This window comes from Panthera uncia (assembly GCF_023721935.1).
Source record: "Panthera uncia isolate 11264 chromosome C1 unlocalized genomic scaffold, Puncia_PCG_1.0 HiC_scaffold_4, whole genome shotgun sequence".
Classification (NCBI taxonomy): Eukaryota; Metazoa; Chordata; class Mammalia; order Carnivora; family Felidae; genus Panthera; species Panthera uncia.
Genome location: NW_026057585.1, coordinates 69,214,689 through 69,228,424, shown reverse-complemented (window position 1 = coordinate 69,228,424; position 13,736 = coordinate 69,214,689). Strand labels below are relative to the sequence as shown.

The following is a 13,736-nucleotide window of genomic DNA, read 5'->3' as shown; positions in this document are numbered from 1 at the left end:
ATCTCACCTGCTCAAGTGCTTTCTTTTCTCTCTCTCTTTTTTTTTTTTTAAACTCCCAGGTAAGCCATTACGGCCACCCTACCACTAATGCTGATATAAGTGCAGAATTTTTCATATCGTTAGCACCTTTATTCTCTGTTGCAACTATTTGGAAGTTGGCAGCTACCACTAGGTGGCCATATATATCTACATCATGAGGAAGCAGATTAGCTTTATTTAGTGCCTCAAAAGTGATTTATTTTAACCAAAGAGTTTAATGTATCCGTTTAACTGGAAGAGAAGAAATTTAAGTTGAATCTTCAAGCAATAGCCTTTCAGCCTATGACCTGGTTTGAGCTAGTTTCTCAATATAGGTAACATCCTGTTACCAGTAGCAGTTGAAGTTAGTCATGTTCCCTGATGAGTTGAGTAGTTATATGGAGTTGAGTTGAAGAAATCCTTATAATAGAAATGCTTATAATAAAACTGGGTTTCAGGCTCACAGTGATTAAAAGCCTCTGGCTTTTATTCAGTCAGGGTCGTATCAGTCCATTCTTGTCTCAACCCCACTACTTCTCCCAATAGAGCAGAATCTTATTCCTAGATGTCTGCATTAATATAGTGTCTAATTCCTTTTTTTTTTTTTTTTTTTTTTTTTTTGCTTTTTTTAATGTTTGTTTATTCACTTTGAGAATGGGGGGAGGGGCAAAGAGAGAGGGAGAGACAGAATTCCAAGCAGGGTCCCGGATCAGCATGGAGCCCAACATGGGGCTTCATTCCGCAATGAGGAGATGATGACCTGTGCCGAAATCAAGAGTTGGATGCTTAACGATCTGAGCCACCCTATCTAGATCTTAATAGCTAAAACTTACATATAGTGCTGTCTTTATGTCTAAGCATCGTACTTTTGTATACATTAATTCAATTCTTAGAATAGATCTTTGAGCAGTTCTTAACATTTCTACATTAAGGCACTGTGAGTCTAAGGTTATACAGCTAAAGTTTAGAGATGTGATTTGAACCCAGACAGTCTTACTCCAGAGAGTCTTACCTTCTATAACATGATGTCTTTCCATATATTTTATTAGTCTTTTAGGTTCCAGCTAAAGGTCCTTTAACTATTCTGGCCTATGCTGACACCCATCTTCTAGCAGGAGAAATATCTATTAATGTAGTTTGTCTCTTAAGATTATATACTCTAACCATAGCAAATTGATGTTAATTGGAATGTATATGTAGAGAGACCAGGCAATAACCCTTTGACCTTGACTTGAAAGCAAGAGGAGGGGAATATTGGTTTCCTAGAGAGATGTGTTACTGAAGAAATGTCATTTTAAAGAACTAGAAATGAATGTTTTAGACTAGATGTTAATTCAGGTCTTAGACGTTTCTTCTCTTTGTAGAGGTAAGAAGTATGGAGAGACCGCTAATGAGTGTGGAGAAGCCTTCTTTTTCTATGGGAAATCACTTCTGGAGTTGGCAAGGTATGTCTTTTAAGCCACAGTTTTTAAGTAGGGTGTTTTGTGTAACATTATGATGGTCTCTTTAAAAACTTAAGGTTTCTTTGTTTGCCAGGATTGTTTACTAGCTTTGTGATTTCACATGAGCTAAGTGAACTGGGGGTTTAGGAGGAACAGGACATATTGATGGAAGTTTTCAAAGGCACTTGAAGCAGAGTAAAGTTATGCATGGGTTTTGACTTTTGGGGTCTTTAGAGGCAGAGATGTTTCTATTAGTGAATGGTCAATAATTTATTGAAGTCCAGTATAGAGAAAACTTTTAAAAACACTCTCATCCCAAAACAGTCATCCTTAAAAGCACTCTCAGCCCAGAACAATCATCCTTAACAAGGACTGAATGAAGGACTATTTGAAAACATTAGCATATGAGAATCTCTAGTAAATAAAACTCATAAGTAGTCTAAACTCTTGGAAACTGGTGTATTTTCCACTGAAGTTTATTAACCAGAATAGAATCTATTGAGGGTACACAAACTAGCAAATAATTTGTGCCCTGTTTAATCTGGTAAGTTTTCTAATTTGTAGATCATTCCCATGATTTGTCATGAAAGTCTTGCCAGAATGTTTTTAAGCCATCCAGAGAAATGCGGGTGGATGTGAAGTTTAGGAAATACAATGGCTATAACGTAAAGGGAATATATTGATTTTGTTCTTTTGACAAGAGTCATCAGTATTTTTTAGGTGGCTGGATGAAGGGTATGCTTTTTTCTTTCAGTACTTTTACAGTCTTAATTTATATTAGTTTTGATTGTTGCTTTTCGTCTCTGAAAACTTAGTTTATATTCCCTGCGCTTGATTGCTCTTCTGTTGCTTTTATGATATAGGACTGTAATTTTTGTCTTAGAAAAACTGTTAGTTCTATCCATCATACCTCTGGTGCTTTCTCCTTTTATTCTCCTAGAATGGAGAATGGTGTGTTGGGAAATGCCCTGGAAGGTGTGCATGTGGAAGAGGAGGAAGGAGAAAAAACAGAAGACGAATCTCTGGTAGAAAATAATGATAACATAGATGGTATGTGGAGTTGCATGTGACATTCAGAAGATGCGACGTATATTTCTTGTGTACAGATGATGGAAGTAAGGCTCTCCCTATCCTGGATGGTCTCTCCCTAAGTTGCTAGGGGGTAAATAACCTGCATCTAGTGGAGACTACAGTGGAGGTAGCCAATTACTGAAACTGACAGCAGGCTTTTGTAAGAGGAAAACTTAATTTCCCCAATAAATGTGTTAAATTGTTACTTTTAAATATACAACAACTTTAAATATTTTTCTGATGCAAAAATTTTAAAAGTCTGTGCAGCTCAGTGATTTTAATAGTCATGGTTTTGGAGTCTTTACACTTTTTGTGGCTAAGAAAATTAAATGTTAAATTCTAAGTAGAGTTTGGCTACTAGAGTTTTACATGTCAGTTGGAGGTTTATAATGTTCAGAGGAGAGAATAAAGCTTGGCATCTCTTACCTAACTGATAATCAGAATGCTCAAGTAAAAGAGTATCTAATTTAAGGAGCTTGGGTTTCTTTTGCAATAAGTTGCTCTGCTATCTGGGACTTTTTCCCTTTGCTTTTCTCAAGGGGGTAGATAAGTTTTAGGTCATCGCTAAAATTTAAGCCAGGTTGTTTGAGGGTTTAAAGGGAATGTATTTTTAGTTTCCGTTTATGCCTTTATCACTAAACTCGAAGACATGTTTATGCTTCATGTTCTTTAACCATGTAGAGGAAGCAAGGGAAGAGTTGAGAGAACAGGTTTATGACGCCATGGGAGAAAAAGAAGAAGCAAAAAAACCAGAAGACCAGTCTCTGGTAAAGCCTGAAATTGATAAAGAGCAGGAGACTGAAATGGAGAAGGGTGGAAGAGAAGATATGGATATAAGTGAGCCTGCACAGGAACTACAGGAAAAAGTTGAATCCACTCCAGATCAGTTAGCTGAAACCACTGAGGAAGCAAAAGAAACAGCAGCACCAGAAGGACTGAATGAAGCCAAGGTCACTTCTGAGAAGAGACCAGAGGAGGAAGCACCAGATGCTGAGGAAGAAAAATCAGTTTGTAGAACTGACATCCAAGAAGAATGCAGAGAAAAAGGAGGTCAAGAAAAGCAGGGAGAAGTAATTGTGAGCATAGAGGAGAAGCCAAAAGAAGCTTTAGAAGAGCAGTCTGATATGACTCTTGAAAAGCAGGGTACTGCAGTGGAGGCAGAAGCAGAGCCTATAGATTCAACAGTCAAGCCAGTGATTGTGGGTGGGGATGAGCCAAAGGAGCAGGTAGCTGCCTCTGAAAATGAGTCAGGAAAGGCTGTTCTTGAGCAGCTGGTAGGGCAAGAAGTGCCTCCTGCTGAAGAGTCACCAGAGGTGACAGTAGAGGCTGCAGAGTCCTCAGCTGTAAAAGCTGGGTCAGAAGTCTCTGAGAAGCCTGGGCAGGAGATCACAGTTCTCCCTAAGGATGGTGCAGTCAATGGACTGTCAGCTGCAGGAGATCAGACTCCTGTTGAACAACAGACTAATGCAGAAGGACTGACAGAAACAAAAGATGGCTCAGGACTAGAGGAGAAGGTCAGGGCAGAGTTGGTTCCTAGCCAGGAGGAGACTAAGCTGTCTACAGAAGAGTCTGAGGCAGCTGGAGATGGGGTTGAGACCAAGGTAGCCCAGGGGGCTACTGAGAAATGCCCTGAAGACAAAGTTAAGATAGCTGCTAATGAAGAAACACAAGAGAGAGAAGAACAGATGAAAGAGGGTGAAGGTAACCGGGATATGCAAGAGCTGCAGTGGGTGGAGTACATTCTGGATTTGACTCACTAATCATGGGTAAAAGTCAGCCTTCCATTCAGGATTTTCCGTCTGCCTTTGGATTAGGAAAGGGCTAAATGAAAATGGGGGTAGTTTAAGAAGATTGTGATAAGTTTAGCAAGTTAAATCAAAAGCAAGTCTTTAGCTGGCTTATAAACTAACGCTTTTACTAACTGCAAAATAGGCCTTCTCTGTGATTTCTGAGACTTGGCTAGCTATCAGTAATTTGTATTGTACTAGCCAATAAAGGTGGATGGAGGGTGGTGGAGTAGGTAGGGAAATAGTGGGCTAGGCTGGCAGAGAATGCTGAATGGATGTTCACTTGCATGCCTCTGGATTTTTAAATTTACTGTTCACATGGTTCCTATTCTCTGCTTTAGGAAGCAGGATTAGAACAGTAGAATCCAGTGAATTGGTACACTTAAGCAGGCATGCCATTTAAATGAAGGCAGTTAACCACAGTGAAAGAATTCTGGTGACTTTTACTTTTAGTCTTCAGGAAGTACTTAGAGGCTTATTCACATCAGTTTTAAATTAGCCCCTCCAAAAGATAATGAAAAACTTAACTGTTAGCTCTCTTGCTGCTTTCCCCCTCATTTCATGCTTGCTTTGGCTGCTAAACTGAAGTTTTTGTTACTTAGAACGTTATAAAGTGTCTGGATGCTTTGTATAGTATTGGTCTAATTTTGATTCAATTCCATCAAGATGTATAAGCCTCTAATTAGTAATTAGATAACTGGCACGTCTGACTTGAGTTGTACTATCATTTGAGGATTCTACTGTCTGTAAGGTTCATCTAACGTTGGTATTAATAACCACAGGTATATTCTAGTTAATAGTTACTACTTCATATAATTGCCAGACTACTTCAAGAGTTCTCTTTACTTTTAGATTTTCAAAAACAAACAATCAGTACTTGCAGCTCATCCTGGTAAAATACATTCTACCTATGTGCAGGTCGCTGCACTCCAGCCAGCACAGGCATGGTAACCAGAAATGAATTGGCTAAGTGGTAGTACCATTGGGCTGCTTATTGGGTTTTAGGAGTTCTTTATGGAAAAAGCACAGAACTGAATTACCTCAATTTTTAAGAAACTACCATGTCTTGATCTTTAATGATAGTGAGCAAAGACAGTAAGAAGTTCTGCTGGCTCTTTTAAGTTGGACTTTGAATAATAAGCTACAGTAGAGATGTCCTATTTCTCCAGTTCAAAAACTATTCTGTGGGATCACAAGTGACATTGTTAGAGCTTTCTCACATACATTATTTTTTATTCCAAGATTATACTATGTAGTAGGTAGTATTACTCCACTTACAGCCATGAGGAAATTGAGGCTTAGGGATTACGTTACATGCTTAGGGTCAAATACTAAGTCATAGTACTAGAATCCAACTCTAGATCTGACATGAATGTATTGCTGTCCCCAAGCCTACCTCACAGTGAGGAAGGTAGTTTTATCTCCTTTAATCCATCTCCTATCAAAAACTTTCTGGTCACTCTTTTCAAAACACTTATAAAAGCCCTAGGAGTCATCAGTTGCAGTTTTTAGTCTTATCCCAGCTACCACTCTACTTCTAAAGAAGGTAGTTTTCCATATTTTACAAAAGAAGAAATGGCAGGGGCACCTGGATGGCTCAGTCATTCAGGCGTCCCACTCTTGATTTTGGCTCAGGTCATGATCTCGGTTGGTTCGAGTCCTGAGTAGGGCTCTATGCTAACAGTGTGGAGCCTGCTTGGGATACCCTTCGCCACTCATGATCTCTGTCTCAAAAAAAAAAAAAAAAAAAAAATTAAAAGCAAATGAAGAAATGGCAGAAAGAGGTTAAGCAATTTGCCTTAGTCATATAGCCAATAAGTGGAGGGCTGAGGTACCCAAACCTTCTGGCTCTAGGGCCCAAGCCCTCAACTCTCTGTGCTCTATTTCTCTTTATGTGGCAACACTAGCCTGCAGAATTTTTTTTTTTTATTTTTTTTATTTTGAGAGAGTGTGTGAGCAAGTGGGGAAGGAACAGAGAGAGAGAATCCCAAGCAGACCTCCACACTGTCAGCCCAGAGCCTGATGCAGGGCTTGAACCCGCGAACCATGAGATCATGACCTGAGCCTGTCAGATGCCTAACTATACCACCCAGGTGTCCCTTTGCAGAAATCTTATAAGTGTTTTGTTTTTTTCTCTCTCTTTATCTTTTAAGAATTTTGATTTTTTATTTAAAAAAATTTTTTTTTTAATGTTATTTATTTTTGAGACAGAGAGAGACAGAGCATGAACGGGGGAGGGTCAGAGAGAGGGAGACACAGAATCGGAAACAGGCTCCAGGCTCCGAGCTGTCAGCACAGAGCCCGACGCGGGGCTCGAACTCACGGACCGCAAGATCATGACCTGAGCCGAAGTCGGCCGCCCAACCGACTGAGCCACCCAGGCGCCCCTATTTTTTAAAATTTTTAATGTTTGTTTATTTTGAGACAGTGCACACAAGTATGGGGCAGGGGGTGGGGGGGCAGAGAGAGAGGGAAAGAGAGAATCCTAAGCAGGCTCCGTGCTGTTAGTACAGACCCCAAAGTGGGACTCAATCTCATTAACTGCCAGGGCATAACCTGAGCTGAAATCAAGAGTTGGCAGTTTAACTGACTGAGCTAACCAGGCACCCCTTAAGATTTTATTAAAAAAAAAAAAAAAAAATTTTTTTTTTAAGGTTTGTTTTTGAGAGACCGAGACAGAGCATGAGTCGGGGAGGAGCAGAGAGAGAGGGAAACACAGAATCTGAAGCAGGCTCAAGGCTCTGAACTATCAGCACAGAGCCCGACATGGGGCTTAAACTCCTGAACTGTAAGATCATGACCTAAGCCCAAGTTGGAAGCTTAACTGACAGAGCCAACTAGGTGCCCCTTAAGATTTTTAAGTAATCTCTACACTTAACAGGGGGCTCAAACTCACAACCCCAAAATCAAGAGTGTCACATATACTACCAACTGAGCCAGCCAGGTATCCCAGAGGTTTTCTCTTAAAATCCCATTTTCTACCACCTCTCTTAAAATGGCATTTATCCCTAATAAAGATAACTGATCTGTTCTTTTCTGATTGTCACACTAGATAGGATTGATAAGTAAACAAAGTTTTTAAATTGTAGGCACAGAGCTTGGCCATGCTCAGACTACTGGTCAGTCTGTAGTGTTTACCTGACTTAGTCCTGTGGGAGTGCTAGAATAACCAAAGAACCAGCAGATTGCCTTTACTTTGTCTTTAAGAGGAATTTTCTTCTTTGCACCATTCTGTGCCCTTAACTTTTGAACAGGCAACAAATTAGAGAAATGGTATAAAACTGTGTTTCCCTTTCTCCAAAGGATGATAATAGGCAAACTACAAAGAAGATTCCACTTTCAAAGAAGTTTGGAAAATATTTTAACAGATCACTTTACTGAGGACATCAGGGCAATTCCTATTAATACTTAAATACAGGTTACCAGATTGGAAAGTATTACTTTAAAGTAATGGCTTTCTCATTAACCTAGCTGCTTCTCTACCATCCCATGAAGGTAGTACAAATTTCTGCAGGAAAACCAATATTTTCTCACATTATCATAAGAGTTTTAGTTTAAAAATTTGATGTAAAACTCAGTAAGACTTTATGCCAAATTAGATGTCACCTAGCATTCTGGTATGAGTAGGAACAGATACCAGATAATTAAAAATAGAGAATAACCATACACATTTTGTTAATTTTTTCTACAAATTGTGAAGGTAAAATGTTCCACCGATTTACTTCACCCGTTTTGCATATTCTCCTGGAGAACGGGCTTCATTACCATCTAGTCTTAACAGTGTACTAAGTATACAAACATCTTGGAAATTTGGGCATGGAAAGATAATGGTGTGTGATGGTGGGTATTTATTTCAGAAGCACTAAATCACATGGTCAACGGGAAAAGTGACTCATTTGATAAAAGTTTACCAAAGAGGTTAATTAGCTTGTAACTTGTAATTGATTCTTAGAGGATTTCTTTTTTTAATTTAATTTTAATTTTATTTATTTAAGTAATCTCTACACCCAGTGTGGTGCTAGAACTTAAAATCTTGAGATCAAGAGTTACACATTCCATTGACTGTGCCGGCCATGTGCCCTTCTTAAAGGACTTTGTTAGATTGTCCTACTAATTTATAATGTTTAGGAATTTTCTTTGCCTGTTCCCATCCTGAACCAGAATTGCTAGACAGATAAAAGTCCTTTAGCCTGACTTCCTGTCTAAGGCCTAATTGCCATATTCATGTTCCCATAATAGCTTAAGAGACAATATTTTGCTTGTGTTAAAAATGCTTAATGAAAGATGGCAGAGGTAGGCACATTATACCCAGTTTGTGAACTGTTTGTGCCCCCATAAGCCCATTTAAAAAATTTTTTTTTAATGTTTATTTATTATTGAAAGAGAGCGTGAGCAGGGGAGGGACAGAGGGAGAGGGAGACACAGAATCTAAAGCAGGCTCCAGGCTCTGAGCTGTCAGCACAGAGCCTGACGTGGGGCTTGAACTCAAAAACCGTGAGATCATGACCTGAGCCCAGGTCGGACACTTAACCGACTGAGCCACCCAGGCGCCCCTATAAGCCCATTTTTAACCGCTTGATATTCTGAGCTTCATGTGGTGAATAGAGCTATTTATTAGCAGCCTGTCCTTCTACTAGGCATTTGACTTGTGAGTGTATGCCAGTATGGTAAATACAGTGTCAGTATGGCTGCAAATTTTATCATTATACTGGAGTAGAATAATTGGTTGTGGTAGTGCTCACTCATTTCTGTATGTGCTAGAGCTGGCTGGAGTCTGTGGCATGCTCATTGGTGAGAGTTGGTAAGGACTATGCTTTTCTCTCTACAGCTCTGTTGTGGGAAAGCTAGTCTCTTGAGCATTCTTGATTTGAATGGACTGGGGTAATTTAACTTTTCATACTTTGTCAGCTTGTTAGTATTCTCTAACAAGTGGCCTAAAGACCCCAGGAACACTGGCTGAGGTCTCCATTTGCTTCTGGCTGAGTAGATGGGAACTTCTAGTAAACAAAAGGCTACAATAGCTAATATGTCTTGATCTGAGAGATCAGGAATGATTTTTAGAAGAGAAACATTCAGCCTTCTGATCACTGAAGGTATAAACCATAGACGCTATAAGATTATACAATCTAAATCTAGATTACACATGAATTAGACTGTAATCACTGGCTTTATATTTCTATCCAGTTCAAATATTAACTGACTTAGCATCTGGCCTGTTCTACCTCAGAATATAGGTTATTCAACCGACATTTATTGGAACTTCTGACTAGTTAAAAGATATCCTTAGTATTCTCAATACTGAGTAATTTTTGCTTGCAGAAACTGAAGGCTCAGAAGAGGAGGATAAAGAAAATGACAAGGCTGAAGAAACACCAAATGAATCCATTCTTGAAAACAAGGTAAATTATTTGTTCAGTATCAATTTCTGCTTTCTTTTTGTAGGACTGTAGCTTACTAGGTATGCCTGATTATTATCATAGCTTTTTCTTAGTTATACATTTAGATTTGTAATCTAAAGATGCCTGTCTTGTACTGCTGCCTAATACCAATGATTTGGATATACTTTTTAGTCTCTTCAAGAAAGTGAAGAGGAAGAGATTGGGAATCTAGAGCTTGCCTGGGATATGCTGGATTTAGCAAAGATTATTTTTAAAAGGTAAAACTTTTGTTGTGTCTAGGCTCAGGTTTGGAGTTCGGAGGTTGAATGAAAATAGAATACCAGTTAGGCTTGTGCAAATGCTGTTAAGGTTTCTGATCATCTTTTCCTTCTTTTAGGCAAGAAACAAAAGAAGCTCAGCTTTATGCTGCACAGGCACATCTTAAACTTGGAGAAGTTAGTGTTGAATCTGGTAATACATTTTTCATTTTACTATCTCCTTTAATGTCCCCCCGCCCCCATTCTTCCTCTAATTCCTTAAAATTCAGCTTGATTGATCATAAGTTGTGGGCAGTTGGCTTTAAAGGACAGTCAGTTTGGGTTCCTATAGCTCCTAGAGCTGTGTGAATAATCTCCCCTAACTGAAGTCTTTCAGTAGTTTTTTTTGTTTTGTTTTTTGTTATTTTGATATTGTTTATAGTCAAGGATCCTAGAGATGCTACAAAGAAAATGAAATGTAAAATAGAGCATTCCTGTAGGATAGTCTAAAATTTAGAAATATTGGGGCGCGTGGGTGGCTCAGTCGGTTGGGCGTCCGACTTCGGCTCGGGTCATGATCTCGCGGTCCATGAGTTCGAGCCCCGCGTCAGGCTCTGGGCTGATGGCTCAGAGCTGGAGCCTTCTTCCAATTCTGTGTCTCCCTCTCTCTCTGCCCCTCCCCCGTTCGTGCTCTGTCTCTCTCTGTCTCGAAAATAAATAAAATGTTAAATAAATAAATAAAAATAAAATAAAATTTAGAAATATTAGATGCTATCCATTTGCTTGCTTTTCTTTTTCTCTTTATTAGAGAATTATGTCCAAGCTGTGGAGGAGTTTCAGGCCTGCTTAAACCTTCAAGAACAGTACCTGGAAGCCCATGACCGTCTCCTTGCAGAGACCCACTACCAGCTGGGCTTGGCCTATGGGTACAACTCTCAGTATGATGAGGCAGTGGCACAGTTCAGCAAATCCATTGAAGTAATTGAGAAGAGAATGGGTGAGTGAACATCAGCTATTTGATGCTAAGCTTGGTGGATCCAGTAATTGACAAGATTTTTAAAAAATGGATCCCCTTGTGGTTAACTATTAGTGATCACTTTAGCCTGTTTTTTGTAGCTGTACTAAGTGAGCAGATGAAGGAGGCTGATGGATCATCTTCTGAATATGAAAAAGAAATTGAGGAGCTGAAGGAACTGCTACCTGAAATTAGAGAGAAGATAGAAGATGCGAAGGAGTCCCAGCGTAGTGGGAATGTAGCTGAATTGGCTCTGAAAGCAACTCTGGTTGGTTTGGTTTCCTTTTAAAGTTTTGGTAATAGTATGATATTGTTGGAAGTCATCATGGTATTAGTGTTCCATTTGTCTAGGAACCATGACTTGGTTTCTGAGGAGCTGGTTGTTGAAGGAATGTGAGAATTTATCTAATTATTCCTATCAGATATGCTTAAGATAGTATAATGCTTAAGAGAAGACACTCTGGAGCCATACTGGGTTTGAGCTCTGTATCTGCTGCTTACTGTGTGTGGCCACAGGCATGTTACCTAACATTTCTTTGCCTTAGTTGACTCATCTGTAAGATGGGGATAATAATACCTGTAGGTTAAAATACTTATGACAATACAAATAGTGTTCGCTTAATAAATATTAGCTATTACTTCCATCTTTGAGAACTCCTATTTAGATTAGCAAGGTATTGATGGCTTCTAGCCCCACATTTCCTGGCTCTGCTTTCAGCTGCTGGAATGTCAGGGAGCGTCCTAATCCTCCTGGTGATGACATGATACAGAGGGGTTAATTTAACATCTACACTGCCTAAGCTCCCAGTTTGGGGATGGCAGGTGTAGGTAGAGGTGGGTGGACGATATTGCTTCTATAAGGAAGCCCGCTAGTATTTGAGGTCTTAATCAGAATCAGTTGTTTCTGATTAAGATGGTCAGTACCGTTGTAGGACTGTGGGTGACCTGGTGGGTTTTGTCCTGGGCCCCACTTGGGTCTGTCACCTCCCAAACAGGTGGAGAGCTCTACTTCAGGTTTCACTCCTAGTGGAGGAGGCACTTCAGTCTCCATGGTGAGTATGCGGGTGGTTTTTGTCACTTAACATCAGGTCTGTTGGCCTCATGTAGCTGTACGTTGCTAACAAAGTCCTTTTTGCCAGGTTGCCAGTAGAAAGCCAACAGATGGTGCTTCCTCATCTAACTGTGTGACTGATATTTCCCACCTTGTCAGAAAGAAGGTAAATGTACATGTGGTCATTTCTGTCTTTCCAGTCTTTTTGTTTTGTTTTTTGCTTCAAATGATACATGGGGAATGCATTCCCTAATATTTGATGCAATAAGACACTCATTTTGCAAAGTTGGTGAGGATTTGAGTGAACGTAGTTTTCACTTGAATATGTCTTCTAACAAAAATTTCCAGGCCTCTTCTGGCCTAGGAGTATCAAATCAGAAAAGTTGCTGAGGAGACTTGGTCTCATGGCTCATCTTAGGAAGCAGGCAGGTTTTGACAGTAGTCATTCAGCAGCAGACCTGCTGATCCTTATACTCCTGACTCTGCCTGTAGTTACAATAGTTTTTTTTTTTTTTTTCCTCTTGTGGGAGACTGATTCCTTTGTTTCTGACTCCCAAAATTGTGGTTTGGTTATTGTTTAGATCTCCTTACCCTACCCCACCTTTCCACTAGGGAGGCTGAATTGGTATGTTTTGGCAGACCACTTTATTGTATTGAACTCAGGTTGGCTTCTGCCTCTGTGGCCATGGGAGAAGACCCTTAGACCTGTGGATCCTGGTGCTGCAAAACCATGGGGTGGCAGCGGCAGGGGAGGAGAGGAGTAAAGGGACTGTTAAAAAGTTCTGCAGTTCTTTTAAAAATATCCAGCACATTTGTGAAGCTCACAATTATATCTTCAGAGGAAACCAGAGGAAGAGAGTCCCCGAAAAGATGATGCAAAGAAAGCCAAACAAGAGCTGGAGGTGAATGGAGGCAGTGGGGATGCCGTCTCCAGTGGAAATGAAGTTTCAGAAAACATGGAGGAGGAGGTGGGCAGTTAAGAGGGCTTGGACTCTTGCCTTATTTCCCCTTGTTCTCAGGGCCTGGGGAAACTAGTCCTCCTAAGTGCATGTTCCCTGCCTTGAGCCTGTTTGTTTTTATAAGGGTTGCATTCAGTTAATCCACTGTGCAGGAAACGATTTGGTTATGGAATGTAGGATGTCCCGTTGACAGATGGAAACTATATACATACCACAGGTCCCATCCTAATGAATGTATGAGAAGGTATTTAATTGGCAAGACCATTGGGTTACTTCTGCTTCCTCCTTTCCAGGTAACCTATAAACATTGGCATGGTCAGCCCTATTCTAGAAAATTTAGGAAATGGCCTTATATTTTGTGGTCATTGCCGTTATTCATGTAGGGAGCAAAGCAGGGTTTTAAGAGACCTGTTTACTTTCTCTAAGGCCTCTACTCAATTATATAAGACGGAATGGCTTAAACTAGGTAGGGTCATTTATGCCCAGGCTCCCTGTTTGTCTTCCAGGCTGAGAATCAGGCTGAAAGCCGGGCAGCAGTGGAGGGGACCGTGGAGGCCGGAGCAACAGTTGAAAGCACTGCATGTTAAGAGAGGGCGCAGAGCCTTCCTCCTGAGGGAAAGTGTTTTTGTATATAATGTATTTTTTCACTTTGGGGGGATTCTTTTTGTATAACTTCAATAAAGATTGTAAGCAAAGGTTGAGGCTTTGATGATTTTTTTCTTAAACATTGGCTGAATCTGTGCCTTGGAACGCTCCAG

At 40.1% G+C, this 13,736-nt stretch overlaps 1 protein-coding gene across 6 annotated transcripts in view; it reads left to right on the top strand.

The window, feature by feature from the left end:
- NASP (nuclear autoantigenic sperm protein) overlaps window positions 1-13,677 on the top strand; it is a 42,946-nt gene extending 29,269 nt beyond the window's left edge. For 3 of the 6 annotated variants that reach the window (XM_049618620.1, XM_049618622.1, XM_049618619.1), the window contains 12 exons: window positions 1,383-1,463; window positions 2,401-2,510; window positions 3,213-4,232; window positions 9,638-9,717; window positions 9,889-9,974; window positions 10,094-10,167; window positions 10,762-10,950; window positions 11,070-11,236; window positions 11,964-12,020; window positions 12,108-12,185; window positions 12,859-12,987; window positions 13,485-13,677. In XM_049618620.1, coding sequence (XP_049474577.1) covers window positions 1,383-1,463; window positions 2,401-2,510; window positions 3,213-4,232; window positions 9,638-9,717; window positions 9,889-9,974; window positions 10,094-10,167; window positions 10,762-10,950; window positions 11,070-11,236; window positions 11,964-12,020; window positions 12,108-12,185; window positions 12,859-12,987; window positions 13,485-13,565 — 2,152 coding nt within the window. In that variant the 3' untranslated portion in view covers window positions 13,566-13,677. The remainder of the gene's footprint in view (window positions 1-1,382; window positions 1,464-2,400; window positions 2,511-3,212; window positions 4,233-9,637; window positions 9,718-9,888; window positions 9,975-10,093; window positions 10,168-10,761; window positions 10,951-11,069; window positions 11,237-11,963; window positions 12,021-12,107; window positions 12,186-12,858; window positions 12,988-13,484) is intronic. The other 3 variants (XM_049618624.1, XM_049618623.1, XM_049618625.1) reach the window with 3 other exon arrangements.
- Window positions 13,678-13,736: the final 59 nt, after the last annotated feature.